Below are 21,444 nucleotides of genomic sequence, written 5' to 3'. Positions count from 1 at the left end.
ATTTCTGTTTGCGTCACCGACTCATTAAATTAACAAGCTAACCTTTAATAGTGACAAACAGGATGAAAGCGCAGCCCGGGCTCACATTAGGATGAGATATGTGTGTGCAGAGAGATAGTGTGAGTCTGTTCACAATTTAAAAAAAAGGGGCTCAAAAGAAGAAGAGAAAGTGCAGCTGTTGAAAAAGAAGGAAAGTGAATGACATGAAATATGGTAGAAATGGGGAGGATGACGGCTTCAATAAACAGACTGACTTTATTTAGGCTACACCTGAATTCTTTAGCTGCCCTGTAATGTTGAACACATGTAATCAAATTAGCAAGATACCTTCATGATCTTTCCTAGAGTGAGTCAGCCTATTTCAAGCCTGAGCTCTGTTTCTGATCTTAATTCGATTGCTTTTTAAATTTGGTTAAAGGACCTACAGTACTTGAGTGTATGCATGCATGTGTGCGTGGTGGGTGTTTAGTAAAAAGGGGGTAAAGAGCTGGTTGAACGTGCACCTCCCTCCCAGGGCTGATGTGTCTGTAATAATCTTCTCAAGGGCTCATCAGGCCATTAGAGGGCCGGGAATGTACTTTGCCTAATCAAGCATGTTTAGTGAAACACCGGAGGAGATGCAGAGCGAGGACACGGATGACTGGGCAAGCCGGCTGAGACTGAAAGTCCTCATTCACACACACCTCACACAAACACAGACACGCAGCACTCAGGTCACAGCGGAGATGGAGACGGAGAGAGATAAAGAGAGGCAGAGATGAGGGGTCGCGCTGGTGGACGGGGCGACGTATCCTCAATACTAATGACCTGTTTCAGGGTGGAATGCGTAAAGAATACACTGTACTAATGTGTGGAGGCGGTAATGCAGTAACATCATGTTCGCCCGCCTGACCTCCTCCTCTGTCCTTGCTTTCATAAATCTCTTTCACTGGCTTGTCTCAGGCAGCACCTCTAGCTCTGGCTGCTCAATCTTCAGGGCTGCATGCTGAACCTCTGTGCTGTTTAGGTACTAACAGAAATGAGACTGTGGCAATGAGTGTCGAAAAAACTGTCAGCTGGTATCGAATACTTGGTCTGATTTACTATCTTGTTTACTTTTTTTTTTACGAAGAAACAGGCCTTGATTTAAATTGGAATTTTGGATGAATGCAGACAATTTACTTATTGGATAAAGTGAGAGTGAGACTGCTTGTGTCCTTGCTTGTAGTGAAAATGTAGTAAAGTAAGGCATAAATAACAATGCTGTCTGCTACGGAAATGGCATTTTTGAAATATTTCCACCAATACATAGCCTTAGTATTTCACCTGATACATTAAACCTTGCGTAACTTTTTTTTGGCCACTTGGGGGAAGCACAAACAAGCTGTGAAGACAACACTGACATATTATCACCTTTTAAAGGCAAATATTCGGAAATTCTCTTTGTTTTTGCACTGTTTTTGGTCTCTACCAACTCTTACGGGAAATCTAAGGCTCTTCAGCTGATAAATACTTCACTATGTTCACTCGCAGGTAAGTCTGTCTGCTATTTGTTGCTAGGCAGGAAGTGTATAGTAGAACATTATTGCTGAGGCTGAAAACAACCTAAAAAGATAATAAGCTATAAGACGCTATAAAGCTCCATTAGGAATCTTTGAATGTTAAATAGCATTATGTGGAAAACATGTACCCAGTCACAAAAGCTGAAAGGCATAAAAAGGAAATCAAACGATGCTCTGCCCTAGATTTTTTTGTATGCTGTGATATTTTCTTGTGTGTGCGCTGGGTATTTATCCAAGCACATCCAGGCTTATCCTTTTGAGCCATAGTTCTTTATATAAAGTATAATGGTTTACATATATCCAATAGCATACAGTACTCCCACGCAGCAGGGCTTCAACACTGTTAGCGTGGATTTGTAAATGTCAAGCAAAGGGTGTCTGCGCAACACAAATGGCTCAATAGAGAAAGAAACTGTTAAAAAGAAGAAGAAAGGTGAAATGAGAGTACAACTGATCAAAGCTGTATTCTGCACTCAATATGAGCAACGCATTCATGGACACAAACTCAAAAGAGACTCACACACACCAGCCGGCAGACACAAAGACAAAAAAAACCACCACCTCTCAACAACACCATGACCCAGATGAACTACAGCTATCTCTGGATCTACATTTGAATCAAGAACGGATGAGAACAGACAAAACAGGAAACATGAAAAGATCAGACAACGGAGTGAAAGAGTAACTCCACACCCAAGTATACCCATGCCCGTCTGTTTTCTTTATCCCGCTTTTGTCACGAAACACACTGAAAGAGATGGAGCCACAAGGGATGACCATTGTGACAGCTAGCGGTGCCCCAAGTCTCCGGCTGAACTCCACTTCTCCCTTGTTAGTGAACCGCCAGAGTGGGTGAAGCACTACAGATGCCCGCTCCTGGTTGGTACATCTCACATGACGGATGGAGCTGCTGTCCCTCTCATTGATATTCTGCTAGGCTAGGGTCTCTGACTCTTAACGGCTATTTGTTGCTGCAGTCTCCTCCTGCTTCGGGGGCACAAAGAGGCTCAGTGTCGGGCAGAAGAGGCTGAATGGAGCTCCCAAGTGGCCGGGCCTCACAGTCAGACAGCCACAGCTCACATTCCCTCCTTCAAATGGCCTGCGGAGCCCATGGGGGCCTCGGGGCCGGTCAGAGAGACCCTGGCATACTGAGAGGCAGCGAGGGAGGGATGAATGAACGGGGAGGTATTGTTCTTTTTCCCAGCGCTTCCTGATATCTCCTAACTTTTGCTTTACAGAGTTATATTACAAAATATCAATTGTATTGGCTTTATCTTCGTTCTTGTTTCTTCCTTATTATTGCTTTCTTTCACTTTATGATGGCTCTGTCCAGCGCTGCCTCTGAGGTACACAGAAATAAGAATGGGAGTCTCAACCCTTCACTAACCACTGGTCTTGACACATAATAACATGTATTAGTCTCTTTGTGACTCATAAAAAAGGTAAAATAATGTCTATCTCCTCCGTACTTCATTATATAGATATACTTCACAGTAAAGACAGGACATTGGTTGGGGTTGTCGTGGCCACTCCACATTTCCACACACACAGACAATCACATACACACACTGCGTGATTCATTGAGAGTCACTTCCCTCTGGCACGGCTACAACAGTTTTAGTCTCCTCTGAAATCCAAAGTAAAGCACATTGTTGTCTGCTGGATGTCACTGGCAGAGAAAAACGAAAGCAGAAACAAAATTTCACACTCAAACAAGATCCATGGCATCAAAACGCTGAACAGAAATGGTGGAGGGAGACTTTCACATTTGGCGCTGAAAGGGAAATTGTCTTTTTTTTTTAAATCCAAAATCTCCACACACTCCTTTGAGAAGCTCTCCTTTCCTTTGCACCCCTCTCTTTCCTTTACTGTTTGTCCTGTGGTGTCAAAGTCAAGCTCCGCGGGTCGTACCACTTACAGAGCAGAGGGGTGCGCCTCGGTTTAAGAGCAGAGGATCGGAGACGTGAGGAGAGTTTGCTCCTCTTTTTCAACTCTCTCTTTGTCTCTCTCTTCAGTCAGCTGAATGACGTCAGAACATTGAATGACAGTGAGAGAGGACAGACAGGGTAAGGTTGGACTGGGACATTGAGTCTGAGGGGTTGATTTATTCCAGTCTGCTGTTGGAGGGAATGGGTTTTCAGAGAGAGCTCGGTGCCAGCGCTCACATACTTCGCCTCACTGGCCGCTGGGCGTGCGCTCTCCCATGTTCTTCACTAGAAGATGGCTGAAGTCCGCCAGTTCTCCCAGCCCTCGGGGCCCGTGCATATCTGGCCTGATGAGGCCCTGGCGCTGGGGGTGATAGGGCGCTCCGTTGTTGCTGTTGTAGTTGAGCGCCTCGTGACTCCAGCGAGGCTCCCCATAGTCCATGTGGGGAGTGGGAGCGGACACCACCCTCCGTCGGTCGGGAGAGTCCTGCGGCGTGGCGGGGTAGATGTACTCTCCCGCTGAGTTCCTCAGGGCGTTCCCGCTGGGACGACTGCCGCCGTGCTCCCCTCTCTGGGTGGCTAAGATCAGGTAGCGTTGACGCTCTGTGTGCGGGGGCAGCATGACCTCCCCTTGGTCCTCTATCCGGACCATCCCTCCGCCACCTCCGCCTCCGTGCAGGAACTTGGAGCTCAGGTAGATGACAGAGTTGTTAGGGCAGGGAGTCCCCACGGCGGTGAGGAAGGTCTGGCTCTGGTCCCAGTCGGTGTCTGGGAGACGCATGGCCCTCTTCTGCTGCAGCGGCGTCTGCTCCGGTGTGGGCAGCAGGCCGGGGTCCATCTCTCCTTTAGGCCAGCCGTTGGGCATGACGAAGGGGTTGTCGGCCTGCGAGCGTCGCCTCTCACCGCCGCTGGTTCTTGTCACACTCATCACCGACCCGCTGCGGCCCTGCGCCAGCATACTCTGCTCCTTGTCACCTTTGCGTCGGGCACCGTTGGCTCCGGAGCCCCGAGAGTGGCGGTGGCGGTGACTCATGATCCAGCAGACGGTGAGGCCGGATAGGATGGCTCCTGTGGCGAAGGCCGAAACAGCAGACACCACCAGCAGGTTCACAGACACCAGGCCGTCAGGTTCGTCCATAAAGCTCTCCTGCAGCAGCATTCCTGCAAAGAGAGAGAGATACAATCACAACATCGGTCAGCTGCTGCAAATAGCATCAGTGTTTCCTGTATTAAACATGTGGGAGTTAACAAACGGCGAGGCATAATGACCTGTTTTCTCTCTCCCCTCTGTGGGTGGGAATGGTCATATGCTCTCAAGCCAAGGTAGCTCTGGTTAATTGCCTTCATTACGTAAAGTGGATGGTGATTTTAATAGCTGTAATAACTGTCTTCCTGACTGAGTACGGCTCTCAACCCTAACATGTTTCACAACATTACCTTTATGGGAAGAGATGCCAAGTCTGGCATTAATGGTGAGTAGTAATTTCAAGTTTTTGCATTACATGAATATCTCTTACCATTTATGTTGCATTTACTACAAGAATGACACGTTTTTTGATTAAAAACAGTACTTACAGTAATTAGAGTAACAGCTATTATGCTTTATGCTTATATAAAACACTTTTAGATACTTCAGAAGCTTGGTTCATCTCTTCTATTGTATGTCTAACAACAAGACCTGAAACATTGGAGCTTCTATACTGTGAATTTATATATAAAAAAATAAACACTTGGAGCCCTTTATGCTTCAAAAAATAAATGCTGACATGTTTCCCTTGTTGCATCTACAGTTTATGCCAAAGCCCTTTATGAGGATGACAAAAAATATCATGTTTAAAAAGGGTAAAATATCTGCAGACAAGACCATGAGTTTCAGTATTTCTTTTGTATAAGAAAGTACGATGAACTCCCTCGAGAGAGAGAGAGATGTGTTTATGAATTATTAAACATATGAATACAGCTAGACCACTGCACAAGCTGCCATGGATCAATTAGGAAAATGCCAGAAGAAAAGTAGTTCTGTGCGGAACGATCTCCTGGGACCAACACCAACGAATACAATGAAATTGAGCCAAGGGAAGCAGATTGCAGAAAAACAAATGAAGGAAAGAGGAGGGCGTCAGAGAGGGAAAGAGAGAGAGTTGCCTAAAGCAAACTCGAACATTTGGGGTCTTACACAAACATGGTAATAGATGTTAAATTACAGCACTAACAGAGGCAGAGGGAGGACTGTCTCCACCAGGACAGCGAAATAAATCCTTTTCCCCCGGAAAATAAATGGATGTCATTAATAGACATCGGGAGCCACTTACTCACACAGCACAGAAACAGAAGGAATACGCTTACAGAGAACAGCAGCACTTTCCTTTTTTCTTTAAACAAACATACTTTTATTGTCTGACAAATTCATTTTTAATGGGAACAAATGGAGCTGGTTGTGGTGCAAATGGCCTAGCATGAGACAGCCTGGTGGTTAATTAATGCGGCCTGTGGCTTGGTGTAATAAAGTGTAACTCTACACATTGACATTAAGCTGAGGAATAGCAGCTAAAACCCTGAGAGAGACTGCTGTGCTCTGCAGGACGTACTTTTAGGATGTTGAAGGAGCAGTTCACCAAAAAAACACGTTAAAATATCCTAACGCTTCCCAATATCTAGTTTAAAAGAAGCCCTATTATGATTTGGGGGGTTTTCCCTTTCCTGTTGTGTGGTACATAGGTTTTGTGCATGTAAAGACTCTGAAAAGGCTAAAACCTTTCCTTCAAGATGAAGTTCCTCTCCACACACTCCCTCCCCCTGACTGAAATGCCTCCATTGCACTCATTTGTTTACTTCCATAACTTAATGACATCAGTATGTTACAATCGCGCTTGTATTGGCTAGCGCTCCGACACACTGTAAGTGGCATCACAACTGAGCGAGCCAGCTAACCAATCAGAGCAGACAGGGCTCTGATTTCAGACAGAGGGTGAGAAGAGGTGCTGCAGCACAGGCAGGATGAGATAAATAAAGACCTTGTCACAGCAGAGGGACAAAATACAAATATGAACCTGAAAATGTTAAGAAAATCTCCTTTTCTTTTCAGGTTTGGACACATCTGATTAAAGTTTTCCATAAAGTTTAGAGAGTTGTTAACCTATTGTTTCTTAGGGAAGTTACACAACTGTGTTTTGGTAAGAATTATTTCTCCATTAAAAAAAAACCAAACATTAATTTCTCTTGATGCCCATGACTCCTAATTACAATGAGCTCAAGCGGTGCAGAAAAACGAAAGTGCAGCGAAAACTAATGAGAGTTACTGTCTATTATGAGGCTGCAATTACAGCTAACAAGCTCACAATGGCAATTTAACAGGTACAGTAATATCTAGCCTTACAGCATGCTAACAGTTGTTAATAATCGCCAAACACAAAGCAGCTGTGCATGGCGGGGATGTCATTCATTTTGCAGGAAATAAACCAATTACTGAACAAATTAACATTATGATGTGATGAAATACCCTTTATTTTTTAGGAAATCATACATTCTTTCTCATCAATACTGTACTCTAATTACAATTTCAAATGATCTGACGCTGGTTTTTTGTCTTTGTAAATCACCTTGTCACTTCTTTTTGAAAAGTATTATTAAAGGTAGAAATAGTTTGTCTATGAAAAGACAAGTTGGACCTAAAACTGGACCCAAAAGTAAAGTAATGTAGACTACACAATGACCTCATTTAAGGGAGAGGAGCCTGTGTTTTTATCTTGTTTTTTCAGACAGTTGGTTCATTGCCAGACTGTGAAGCTTCACAGCTGTGTCTTAAAGTCAAAATGTACGTACTCTGAAGTCTCACAGTAACAAATGACCGGTTATACTAAACCATTTATCCGTCCATTGTCTCCTCTTACAGCAACAATTGGTCCTGAATACTATCGATGGCTGTCCATCCTCTCAACAAGTTTGCAGTTCATCAACTGAAGGCTGGCATTGATCAAGTGTTGGTCAATCAATGTCCTTTCAGCACTAATTAGTCCTTTAACACCTATCCAATAAGCTCGGTGAGACACGTGGACAGCTGCCTTAGTTACAGCCTGATGATTATGTGACGTGCACACAGTTCAGTTCAGTTCATCAGACAAATCCTCCTGAATAACCGCAGATCACATTTCATCAGCGGGACTGTGTTCGCTCGTTAAAACGTATTTGCTTTTAATTGTTTCGTTTGCTTGATGGCACAACCTGTTCTTCCCTCATTTCCTTTGAACTCCTTTCTCTTTCATTGCTCCCCCTTCCTTCATTAGCTCCTCATTGCTTCTGAATGTTAATTGGAATAGTAGATTTGGATCTGATATATTTTGAAACTACATAAGGGCTGCACAATTAATCAGAATTAATCGAAATTGCAATATTCAAATCGCAGCAGGCACACTATTTGGTAGAGTCAAAATATCTGTACGATTTTTCTGAATTACACATGACACACTCCTCCCCCCGGCCTGAAACGCCTCCATTGGACTCCTTTGTTTACTTCTGTAACATAGTGACATCACTATGTAACATGCACGCTTCTATTGGCCAGTGCTCCAACACATGGTACATGAGAGGCGAAGGGGCGGGACATCTCTAACCTATCACGACAGAGCCGGCCGGCTAACCAATCAGAGCAGACTGGGCTCTGGTTCCAGACAGAGGGTGAAAATAGGTGCTGCAGCACAGGCAGTATGAGAAAAATAAAGAGCTTTCTGAACATTAAAGCATGGAGACATGTCCCAGTAGAGGCACAACATACAAATACTAACATGGAAATTAGCATAATAGGGCCCCTTTAAAATTAAATATCTCTTGAATGATTATACTAATGATGTCAAAATATTCAAACCCTGCAATAAAGTGAATAATATCGTAATTGCAACATCAGATTTTGTTATCTGCTCCGGTTTGTGCCGCCCTAAACTGGAATTATTCTTAAGATTCCCTGCAGAAGTATGTCTTCGTGTTTGGCTTGAGTTAGGAATTTGAAAGTGTTTATTTAGCTCAGTATTAGGGTTTATTAAAAGGGATTAGCTTTGCACAACGGGATGTTGAAAAACTTGATTGCTTCACATCTCAAAATCGCTCAGAACTTGGATGGCAGCTTATATTTTGGATCCCACAACATGTGTTTCTTCACTTTGTTCCTTCATGCTGTCAATTCGTGGTTACATTAATCTTCGCGTATTCATTTAGGCGCCCATGTTCTTCGATATGTTTGTATTGAATTTGGCATTTGTTCATTGAAAGTTCTTTTTCCCCATGAAAATATTGTTGCGACAACCTAAACAGAGCCCCCGATTCTTGCTGTATTTATTTTCATGTTTCAGGCCAATATTCAATTTGGAAAGACTGCCAGTTTCAATTACATTATCTCTGCTCTCCTCAGTATTAGAGGGTGTTTGTGGGGGCAGCAGATGCAACACAACGAAAGGCATTTGGAGGTTACCAACGTCTTCATTTACAGTCCCCCCCCCCACACACACACACACACTGAAGGGGTTTGAAATGTCAAGTAATAAATTGATTCATAGCTGGATTTTATTTTGAATAAACCACAGCCTTGATGACTTTGTAAACAAAAAACGAAGCGTTGCGACCACAGGAAATTCATGGCAGAAACAAAGTCTACCGCATATCTCCTCTCACACACACTCAGACACACATCTGGAATTGTTCTTGCTGTACTCAGCTGCTGCAGAGGTTGTAGATATTCCTCTTACATTTACCTCAACTGTGGTCCAGGGTTTATGTGGCACTTCAGATTAAATTCTGCACGGTGCAATAATACTGCTGTCATCCCCATGCAGGAGGAGAGGTGGAAAAGTGTGTGTATATGACTGCGTGTGTGTGTGTTGGATCAGCTTTCTGTGTGTGTAGCTGTGGTACAGACACAGGCTGGTCTTCTGAAACTCATTATGCTTCCTTACTCTTCGACACATTTCAGACATGTTAATTATTTCTTGAATTTATTCCATTCCCCTACGTGTCTTTCTTTCTTGGTTGCACAACATGGAGGAGAAAACATTTGGCTAGTGGCTGAAATAGCTGATTAAAATGAAACGATTTGGTTGTGTGTGTTTTGGCGTGACAGCAGGCAGGTTTCTCTGCATCCTACCGAGAGGTGACATCAGAAGCAGCAGCCTGCACGCTCTCCCCTCCCTTCAACTCCTTCTCTCCTCTTCCAATCCTGCTCGCTTATTAAAGCTTAATAGAAGGCAACAGGCCTGCCTGTCAGCCCGACGCACACTGAGCTGCTTGTCTGCAGGCTTCCAGCTCCAATTACAGCGTAACAATGAGAGGAGAGGAGGGGAGAGCTGGATTTTTATACGGGAGGAGGAAGAGGGAGGAGCAGAGAGGAGAGGGAAAGGGACATGAAACAAAAGAGGTGAGAAGATGAGGAGTGGGCTGAAGTGGAGAGGAGATGAGGGCACAAGGGAGGATGAAAGACAGGAAGAGGAGAGAGAATAAGAAGAGGAGGAGAGAAGAGCTTGTACCAAAAAAAGATATAACCGAATAGAATATGTAAAATAAACAAAATACTAGAATAGAATACCCCCCTTAATCGCTGCTCAGAGGGGAAATTCACATACTACTAATACATGAAATGAAAAAATGTCAAATTCAATTTAAACGGCTCTGTTTGTATCGTTTTTCTCTGGTATTCGATTTTCTTTGTCTCTACCCTGCAGTCCTCTGTTCCTTCACACCCCGTCTCATCCTTCCCTCCCTCCAATCCTCTTGTTAGCTGTTAATCCTCTCTCCATATCTTCCTCTTACCCACCACTCCTTTGATCACCAGGGGTGGCGGCATGATGGGAGTAATGGATTCAAAATTCTAAAGAGAGAAGTGAAGAAACTTTTCACTTCTCACACTTTCCAAATCAAGGTCGTCCCTACGCGGTCCAATTCAATTTTGGGGCAACAAAGTGATGTGTCCGTTACATGGCCGGTTTGACAGCTCTTGTCATGTTAGAGTGATTTTTTAAAATTCTCCCTCATGTCTTCTGCTCTCATTTCTCCCTCCGTTCTGCCTGTTATTAAGGGAAATTAATGATAAGACTCGCTCGCTCCACATTTCCCTTGATTAGAGCCTTGGCAGAGACTCTCTTTGCTCACAGTTTGGCGGTGCCTTGATGATGGCCTTGTGAACATGTGTGAGATAAAGACAGAGGGTCAGACAAAGGGGAAGGGAGGAGGTTTTTTTTTTACCCAGCTCCTATTCAAAATTTAATCAAGGTTTAGTGAAACTAAGGTTTCATTTTCATAGTTTTGGCTGTCACTTCTATCGAGTGCGAAAATAATTGGGAACACTATAGCCTCACTACGATCAAAGATGGTTAGAAACACAAACGATTAAAGGATCAACCAGGGTGAACTCTTTGAAAATTTAAACCAGAGGTGTCAACATAATGGGTGTCATGATACCGGATACCTGAGGGGTCAGCACATTTCTTTTCCATAATTATTTTCAATTATAAAAGAAGAAAATCACATTTATTTTGACCAAAAAGAGACAGATTTTCTTATGATCTTTTACAAGAGTTTTGCTTCTCTATGCCTCTTAAAATCTAAATTTTAAACAACATTAAGGGAATATTACCCTTGGTGCATCTGTTTGCATGCCCTAAGGACTTTGTGACATTTGAAGTCGGGAACAGATGATACAAACCATTTTATTTGAAAGTTAAACCTAAGGTTACTGCATCAGGACATAGGCTAACATCCACTGATTGCACAGGAGGACTGTACGTACTTACGAATACAAAAAGTAATAAAAGAAAGGTCAAGTTGAAACAGGAAGTATTTTACTACAGTATGATTCAGCCGACAGGAATTGAATTCAGTGTTTTCTCTTCCAAAAATGTTTGTCTAACCTCGGATTTCTCTTTACAACCTTTACGATTGTATGTCTTCTCGGGTTCTTTGTCTTGTTGGACTTCTTTATAGATATGTTGCTCCTAAATCTCGGCAATAAACTCAGCAATTAAAGTTGCTCCATGAAACCCCAAAATGATGTCAACCTCTGTCCTTATAAAGCAATTGCACTTTCCAAAACCCAGCTGCCTAGGGATGATAAACACGACTATCTCTGATTCTTTAAATAACCATTTCTGTCAACTTTCACACTTATAAATGAGTGCAAGACTATGGAGGCCTTCTAGGATTGATTTTCTGAAATTGTTGATCATTATCCCCCATTATGGTATTGATTTATGGGTGGCTTTGGAGTCCTCCTCCAAGTGTGGCGGTTAAAGCTATAAACACTTATAAAGTTGTGGTACAAACTAGTCATTATCTTTTCTTTTTTATATTCTACCATAACCCAACCATTATTATCACTATCAAAACTACCCAAATATGACCTGCTTTCCTCTAGAGTTTTTGATTGCTGTCAGGAGATTTCAGCTAAATGAGATGTTGAAATATTTTGTCAACTATTTGAGGCTTCCTACAGTTTGATAAGTTCCCTAATCATGAGCCAGGAAAGGGAACTTTTATGCACTTTTGCGAGCTGAAATTCATGTAATCGGAAACGCAGCACATCAAAACAGAACAAAGAGACTTCACAGCATCCCGGCGGACCTGTCGATGCCACAAGCTCACGAATCTGAGCTTGATAGGTTACGACTGTGTCAGCGTTCAGCCACTGATCTGAGCGCCTTTCATCTCCACCAATCCACCATTTCTCTGCATGTTAATGTGTTTATGCACGCAGAGACGGCAGGGATGCACGTGGCAAAGCATGTGCGCCTCATGTGAAAAACTGTGTATAGAAGTATGAATGTGTGTGTGTGTGTGTGTGTGTGTGTGTGTGTGTTAATAAGTGCCTGCACCCATGGCTCAGTGATTTTGCTCATTATCCTCCTCTCCTTTTCCTCTGTTGAAAGACTGTCGGCAGTATTTTGTTTCTTGATTTTAGCACATCTTCATCCTTCCTGCTATTTATTGCTAATTTTTATCACCACCGCCACCATTTCCTTGAGCAGATACACTTTTTATCTTCATTTCTTTCACACACAAACACACAGTGCACCTCATGTTGTGAGCTGCGAGGCTAACACAGATGTGTGTACGAGGATGGAGAGAACGAATCAAAGCTTTTTAAAAATAAAACAGCGACTCTGCAGACAACCTTACTGGGACTAAACCGTGGTTGCTCGTAAACTCCTTGGATGATTGTAAAACCATTTACAGTCCCTGCCTGATCGTTTTCAGAGCACGGCTGCATGAAGGAATTATATAAAACAAACAAAACAAACCCAACTCCTGAGGGCTAGTCAGACCTGCCTGACCAGCCGAACGATCAATATGTTCAAACATTTATGCACAACAGCCATGTGTTGGCAATTAAAATATCATAACATCTCCACCAAAATGCCCGCTGTTAATAGATTCAGGTCTTCAAGCTGGGTGTTTAAGTGAGGGCAGATCAGGCTTTTGGCTGGCTCAGAGTCAGGGATTGTGATGATGACTGCATAATTACATACCTGCACAACTCTCCTGTTGCTTGTACATTCCTCTATTCCACCTCCACCCTGCTTAATTTGTTTAACTCTTTACTCCCCACTGGTTTCTTTCCCTCTCTTTCGTAGAAAAAATATCTGGAGTTAATGAGGTAAGTCTAGAGTTGCTTTTGTGGGGAGCACTATGTGTTAAAGTCATCAGAGTCGGGGGCACACACCCTCCCGCTGCCATATAATCAAAAGCTACAGCCTCTTTTTTCTCCCATAAACGTTTTTTCACAGCCTTTGCACACGTGTTGCTGTCAGAAATGTTCCTCATTGAATTTGTGGATTCAATTAAATCAGGAGTTTTCCCAATCTGGTCAACCTTTAGAGAGAGGGCAGCTTAACAAGGGCCAGTCTGTTAGCGGTCTCGGCTGCATCCAATCCAAACAAAGCAACCGGGCTGTGGTAAAATAAATTGTTTTCCAGAGAGTCGTGTTTGCACGAGAATGCACATGTGAATACGTAAATGTTTCTCTCAGCAGGATGCAGCTTTTATCTTTTTCCCTCTTTATAAAATTATTTACGGGTTACAGTGTTGGCAGTGTTTTTGCTTCAGTAATTGATATTCTCATTTTAGGTGCATAGCCAAAAGCAAATCGTGGAGAGCCATAATAAATATTCACAAACATGTCACAGGCGATAAATTGGAGTAGAGGTGCGCATAGCATTAGTCTAACTATCTGCCCCGAGGGCTCATATCTCTCATTCCCAAATCATGAAGCAGGCAATTTTAACTTAATCTTTCTCACATGCTACATCCATACATCACACCAGGGCTACGTATGTGGCTCTGCTATCGCCCACCACCTGAAAACACATGCCAATTTGTTTTTATGTTAACTCCTTCAGCACTTAAGTGTTGGAGCCGTTCCTGATACACATTTCTGAAGGTTTAACGGAATGATTAAACCATCAGTGCTCATGTCGGGGCAGCACGCCATCTGGGTGGCTGATTGAAACTACCCCTCGACCCGCTCGCTCGCTCAGCCACCCGCCTGCCCTGTTAATTTACAGGCTGCCATTAATGAAATGTCCCTGCTGCGACACGGGGCCAAGGCCTCGCAGGTGGACAAGCCATCAGGACACATCCTGAGCTGAACGATCGTTCAGAATCACAGCGTCTATCAGCTGACCTGGACTGGAGGGTTTCAGGTGATCAATAGTGAGGAGCTGCAATGTGGAAGGAAGAGCCGAGGAAAGATTGAAAGGAAAACAGAAGCTGAGAGAAGTGAAAAAAGTGTTAGAGAAAGAGGGAAATGTAAATTAAGTTAAAGGGGCCTATTATGTTCATTTTCACGTTCATTTTTGTATTTCATGTCTCTCCTGGGACATGTCTCCATGCTTTAATGTTCAGAAAGCTCTTTATTTTTCTCATACTGCCTGTGCTGCAGCACCTCTTTTCACCCTCTGTCTGAAACCAGAGCCCAGTCTGCACTGATTGGTTAGCTGGTCAGCTCTGTTGTAATTGGTCAACCAGTGAGAGATGTCCCGCCCCATAGCCTGTCACGTACAATGTGTTGGAGCTCCAGCCAAAAGAAGCCCAAGCGATACATATATTTATTTACAAAAACCACTAGAAATGCAGCACAAGAAAAGGAAACCCCCCAAAAGCTTAATAGGGCCTTCTTTAATGCCGGTCATAAACCTTCATTGCAGGAGAACTGCACAACCGCAACATTTATTACAAGAGAGGTCAGATTAAATCAGGAAGTCAATTTGCTAACTGGATGTTCCGATGCACAGGAAATTAATTTAATGTTTAATGTTTTCTCAGACAAACATGTTTATCCAACCTTTTCTAACAATCTGTGTGTTTATCTGACTTCCTGTGCTTCTTGTCTTGTTGGACTTCAACAAATCACTCAGCAGTAAAAGTAAAAAATATGTTATGCCCTGTACTTACTTACAAATACTTTATACTGAGAAGCTGAAGACGTGGAAGAGACAGTAAGAGGTGAGGAAAGATGGAAAGGGGAACAGAGGCGGAGAGAAGTGGGGAAACATAAATGAAGAGAAAGAGAAGGAGATTTAGACAGAGCGAGGGTGATGGAGTGAAACAGAGAAGGAGTGTAAAAAAAAAAGCGCAGCAGTGTTGTTGATGTGTTGCAGAGAGGGGGAAAAGTGTTGTTTGATGGAGGGAGTTAGGGGAACTCAACAGGGTCGATTTTGTCTGAATGATACAAAAACAATCCCAAAGTGGTGCGAGTGCAGAGTAGTTACAGTACTGTGGACGACTCGCTGCAGGACTCTGTTGAGGCATTACACAGCGCCTGCAGCTCCCGCACATTATTTGACAACGATTACCCAGCAGCACTGGCCACAGACCTGCTCCAGGCCCTTATTCTTCATCTCAGTGTGTGTGTGTGTGTGTGTAGGTCTGGCTAAATTCTTGAAATGCCAGTGTCTGATGTTCAATTTTGCAGAGAGTGAGCCATGAGTGAAAAGACTCGACGTCCCCTCACACCGTGTTTAATGAGCTGATCTGTAATTTTCCAGCCTTTAAGCACTCTGTCTTACACACACAAACACACATGCACTCACATAGCCCTTTTTGTTGCCGGGCATCTGGATCACACAAGAAAACACTTTAATGCAATAATGTTCACACATGCACACACAGCGGTTTTGCCAGTGAGCCATGCTTTCGGGACAGTTTCCGTTGCGAGTCTTGCATGAGTGACTTTAAATAGCTTCTTAAGTATAGCTATATGAGCATTGGTAAACGTGAAGCTAAAATGAATGTTTGGCAACATTTTAGAAACTTGTCAAACTATATTCCTTGTATGTAAAGACTTTTGAATAGGAGAGATAGCTATGCAAGTGTTAAATACAAATGAGTAAATAGTGAATATAATGGAAATGTAAAAGCAAAGTAAAGGTTCCTCATACTTGAGTAGATGTAGTAACCTAAACTGCAACTCTTTCTAAAGAGTGTGTGTTTACAAAACCGAGGCGAAAACAGTTGTTGTTTTCCCCACTGATTTGGTCTTTTGACAAAAGACCAAATCAGTGGGGAAAACAGTTGTTGTTTTCCCCACTGATTTGGTCTTTTGACAAAAGACCTAAAACTCCTGAAAGTTAAACCAAAGACTCTATCTGTAATTATACTAACTATGTTTTTTTTTAATACCCTTAGAGGGGTGATATGCTTATTTGCCTCTCTAATTTTTGTCTTAAATCTCAAAACATTTTTCTGAGATTCAAGGCTGCAAGAGATCATCGTCTAAAGACAGTTGACAGTGATCATTTACAAATGTAAGTAGAAAAATAACTTCGGGATGTTTGAGGACATAAAATCTGGAGGAAAAATCGTGAAATGAAAATGCTTCGCTTGAAAATGTGGTAACTATTTTGGTGTAAATCAGAAAAAAACTATGACTGCTATATGTGTTCAACCTTCTCCTTCAACCTGTTGAAAGATGCCAACCTTGCACATACACACAAACACATCTATCATCGAGGATATGTGGCTCTCTGGGGTGGGGGGGGGCAGTTTTTGTTTCTCAAGGATCTCCATGAGGCTCCAGCTGTGCAGCAGGAGATGTGAGCAGCAGACGGAGGATTCAGAGATAGAAGTTAGATGAAAAGAGCAGAAGCCCCTTCAGGAGTCCTCGCGCCTCGCTGAGCTTTTCCAGAGCATGAGGCGGCTATTCCTATCTTCTTAGAGCTCACTGAATAAAATCTCTACAATAAAAACTGCACATACGGTATTTCACTTCCCCTTTTTCCCCCTGCAATGCCCAAGTACACACACACACACACACACACACACACACACACACACACACACACACACACACACACACACACACACACACACACACACACACACACACACACACACACACACACACACACACACACACACACACACACACACACACACACACACACACACACACACACACGTCAACGGCTATAAGGCGTATAGATGTTCATATTCCATCAGCCCAGTCTCAGTATTCATAGAGGGGATCAGATCTGTTCTTCAAACCTCTCAGAAGCTACTCGGGGTGGTAGAGATGTGTGAGCACAGTCTGGCGTCTAGGGATGCTTCACACCACATTTCCTCTATCTCCACTATTCTCTGTATCCCTGCATCTCTCTCTCTTTCTGGTCTCTGGATTGCAGGAGTGACAGCAGAGGGATTTATGGGAGTAGAAAGGACATCTGTGGCGTCAAGTTTACAGAGCTCCGTCTGAAAGAGGAGACCGCATCAAACAAAAATTGAACTACTGTGGCGAATGTTCCCCCCCCCTTCACTTCCTCTCCTTCATTTTTGTTCCCTGACTGTTCCTTTATCTCTGCTGAGGTTCAAGCTACAGGGCAACACATTTATCATCAGCAGGCTTAAGACCTTTTGCTTTAACTAGCTGCCATGTAAATACAAAGGACTGTGTCGGCTTTATGAGCCCCCCCACCATACCCCCTTAGGCCCCTTCCCAAACCCCAGCAATTAGAAGTAGATCAGACCACAGCCGTAAATTTGCCAACAAATTTTCTTTCCCGCACAATGCTTCTCACAACATTACAGGAGGACAAAGTCTGCGGTGATGGTCATCGACTCCAAATGTGACGCCACAACGAGGAATCTCCGTTCGCCTCATTGATGTTTCAGTGGCCCTCGTTTGCTGAGTGATTGCATCCCGCTGTTCCTCCAGTCAAAACACCGCCTTTCTTCAGGAAATATTTTCACAGCACCATAATTGCTTCCATCTGTAGCTACACAAGCTACGCTATCATTACGGCTGACCGGGTTCACAGCAAAACGGGTGGCGAGTGCGTGCGTGCGAGTGTGAACGCTCCTGTAAGCGTCTGGGAAGTCCACTTTTATCAACGTGAAGGAAAAAAGACATTTGAGAAAAAAGTGTTGATTTGGACGAAGGAATGTGACGCAGCAAGACTTGTTTTCTGTAGCAAGACACAGACATTTACACACACACATTGCCTCCTACTCCGATTTGATGGCTGGTTTAACCGAGTTGACTTTGGCTGATGAGCTTTATTGTGCAAACACAATTTCTCTTGTTCCCCAAAAGGCCGGCAAACAGCAAAGTGAAATATGCTGCGGGGAGATGCAGGGTCCCAACAAAATGATTCGAACGTAACAATATCTTTTTTTGGCATTAGGAGACCCTCGTGGTGAATTAAAAGAGAGAACTTGGAGGTTTGACAGAGTATTTAGCCCACGTTTACCCTGTAAGTGATCTGCCTGTCAGCGAGGGTCACGACCTGGAAAAAACTGAGAGCCTGCCAATCGACAAGTCCCAATAACCTGCCGTAAGTGGACACGAAAATCTATACCGTCTGTCGACGCCTGAACCAAATCGGAGTCATTACGCTGTTTACAGAAATGGTTTATATTACCTGTCACATGCACGTTCACACATCTTTACTACACACACACGGCAGAGCAGTTCATAGTTAGTCAGCTGATTTCTGTCAGTAGGGAACGTTCTGCTCAAACATCATTAAAACTGAAACCAGTATAAATCCAGATGCAGTTTGTCACAGTGGCTGAGTTGTCCACTGTGAAGAGCCCACTAATTTAGAGGGCACACAGCCGCTCACACACACAGGCAATAATGGCTCTATTTCCCTAGAAGCACAACTGCTAGCACAAACTCTGTGTGTGTGATTAACTCAGTTTTGCAATTTTACAGAGCACAGACGTAAAAGCAGTCCTGGTACAGGGCACTGAAAAGTGAAAAAAGGGTTAAGGCGGAAATGAATACTTTATTTGTAGTATATGCTAAATAGAATACATGAAGTCACAGCTTTGCTATTGGCTTAACACGTCAGGTGTGTTGCTTAATGGTCTTCAGGATTCACAGAAACCAAATGAAATGTATACAGCAGACCAAATGTGTTTATTTAGTACATTTAATATGAATCCACTGGCAAAGTATGTCCGTTTTTGAAGTGTAATGCCATTTGTCATAATCAACTCTTCTGCTAAGCCAATAAAAACTATTGTGACATTAACCTTATTCCAACAGCTTGGGATAAACAGCAGAAAAAGGTCACCAGGTTTTATTTAAAGAGATTGTATTGGCTATGAAGGTGATGAAAGCTGTTCCAGGTTTGCATGACAATTGAAACTATTGAGCCAATGTTTGATTGATATTTTTGGTCAAAAGGTTTGACCTGGATGTAAATACAGAATTACATCACACTGCTCAAAATCCAGATGCAACAAACACATTATTCCAGCTTGTGTATCGTGGCATGCATGTGTTCAGACACATTAAAAGGAAAATAATGTTGTGCAGTTCGTCCTGAAAGCACTGGAACAATGCCTTGAAGATTTCCTTTTGATGTCAAACACGTCAAAGTAAAGCAGTGAAACTCGAGATACACAGACCTGTTGGGATTTTCTGTACAAAGCCTAAGATAATGAAGCCTGAAAATTGCATGTGTGTGCAATAAAATGTGTTCCCAGAGGGTGAACATGCACACCCTCATGCCAGAACAGCTGCTTCACTTTACTCAGCACAGGTGTGTTTGTTGGACCTCCCGAACAACAACAAAGTTAGCTTGCTTAGCGCCTGAGAGAAAGTTGAGCCAACAGGGTAATAGACCCCCACACACACACACACACACACACAGCCACACACACGCACATAATTGAACCCAGTTATTTCTCTGACCTCATCTCTTTCATCAAAGTGTCCCTCCCACAACACATCTTCTCAATTAGACTTTGTGCTTCCAAACTGTGCTTTGATCAGCGGGGCTTAGAGGAGAGTCTCATACATACTAATATGTACTGTGTGTGTGTGTGTGTGTGTGTGTGTGTGTGTGTGTGTGTGTGTGTGTGTGTGTGTGTGTGTGTGTGTGTGTGTGTGTGTGTGTGTGTGTGTGTGTGTTGGTGTTTGGGGGGTGATCTTTGTTTTCTAATAAATGCAAAGGGAGCCATGCATAACCACAAGGCAATACCCTTAGTTACACTCTGCTTCCTCTCACATAATTTAACTGAACTCCCGCTGTAGACTTTTGACACTGCAGAAAAATACATTTTTCAGCAGTGTTGTCATAATCATTGACTTTTCTTGAGAAAGAAAGAACTTAAATACGAACAAATTAGGTAGTAGATACACGTGTGAAGTGAGGAAAAGGGCAGCAGGTTTGTGATATATATAAAAGAAGAGGATTATGGGAGGTGAGGCAGACGGTTTGCATCATCTTGACAGAGTTACGGCCTGGCCACAAGCCCACTGAGGCTGGGCGAGACAGCGCTGTGACTCAGGAGATGCTGGTGGCACTATCAGCCCATTTGTCACACCGTCCCGGCCTAGCACCCATGAAAACAGTCTCTCCTATTACTTGCCTGCACCTCCCACCATTTTCAAAGCTTGTCTTTCCTCCCTTTCCTGTGAGATTACCCCACCACCCCTTCTGCTCTCCTCCTCTCTTGAGTTTCTTTCCTTATCCAGCTCTATGACTCTGCACTTCTGAACAGCTTCACACTTTCCATCCTCAAAGTTTCCTCCTATGATCTCTCAATCTCTTTTTTGCTCTACTCTCTTCGCCTTGATCTGATTTAGCCGGACTCCCCTCCCAATCCTCGCTCTTCTCAGTTCCTTTACCCCGGCAGAATCACCCTTGATATCTATTCGACTGCCATCAGACAGAGGAGAGATGGAAATCGATTCGCCTTCCAGCAGCCACTGCTCTCCGGCTAAGGAGAAAGGGGAGGCAGTTAGCCTGGCTATAAGTTAAGGCCGTCCATCCATCTCCCTTTGAGGTCTGACGACAAGGCTGCTCCGAAAATCAGTGTAGCACCGACTGAGCCTGGAGAGGGAGATGAAACATGGAGGGGAGGAGAGGCACCGGAGCAGCAGAGGAGCAAAGACTATGGCACGATAAATTACTTTTTCATACAGGCTGCAAAGCAAAACCCAGCATAATTTCCTCTTTTAAAAACCGAATATAACCAGCCTTACGTCAAATATCCAGCTCATAAGAGTGACTGTCAACTTCCTTCTCATTACATTTTTATTTGGAAAGGTTTCAGACACAAAATAGGAATAGATTACATATCTACAGTGTTTCATGTCGCAACAGGAAGACCATATGTAAAGGTGCACTTTTATGCTTATTTTCAGGTTCATGTTTGTATTTCTTAGAAGCAAATTCAAAAAACATACTCCCTCCAAACCAGGGCCAATTAAAAATATGCATTAATTGATTTAGGTGAATATTTGTTTACTGATTCTCAACTGTTTTGATTTTTGATCCTATTAAATAATATGTATTTGGGACCACAGATTGTAAACATGTATGAGTGTAAGGAGTTTGAGCAATATGTAAGCTAGGAGAAAAGGTAGTTTGTTAAAAAAGGGGAAAAGAAAATATGTTTTTTATGTACGTAGAAGAACAATATTTTCACTCACTGAATCAATACCCAGGAAAAAATGTACCTTTACTTTGACCTAACCAACTTTGTTTAAA

General features: G+C 43.1%; 1 protein-coding gene across 1 annotated transcript in view; it reads right to left on the bottom strand.

Annotated features, from left to right (window-relative positions):
• sema6bb (sema domain, transmembrane domain (TM), and cytoplasmic domain, (semaphorin) 6Bb) overlaps window positions 1-21,444 on the bottom strand; it is a 134,312-nt gene that overhangs the window by 1,440 nt on the left and 111,428 nt on the right. The window contains 1 exon segment of the mRNA XM_063892269.1: window positions 1-4,627. This exon segment is cut by the window's left edge and continues 1,440 nt beyond it. Coding sequence (XP_063748339.1) covers window positions 3,717-4,627 — 911 coding nt within the window. The 3' untranslated portion in view covers window positions 1-3,716.

This window comes from Eleginops maclovinus, chromosome 9 (assembly GCF_036324505.1).
Source record: "Eleginops maclovinus isolate JMC-PN-2008 ecotype Puerto Natales chromosome 9, JC_Emac_rtc_rv5, whole genome shotgun sequence".
Taxonomy (NCBI): Eukaryota; Metazoa; Chordata; class Actinopteri; order Perciformes; family Eleginopidae; genus Eleginops; species Eleginops maclovinus.
Note: the sequence above shows the minus strand (reverse complement) of the source record. Positions and strands in the feature narration are given on the sequence as shown.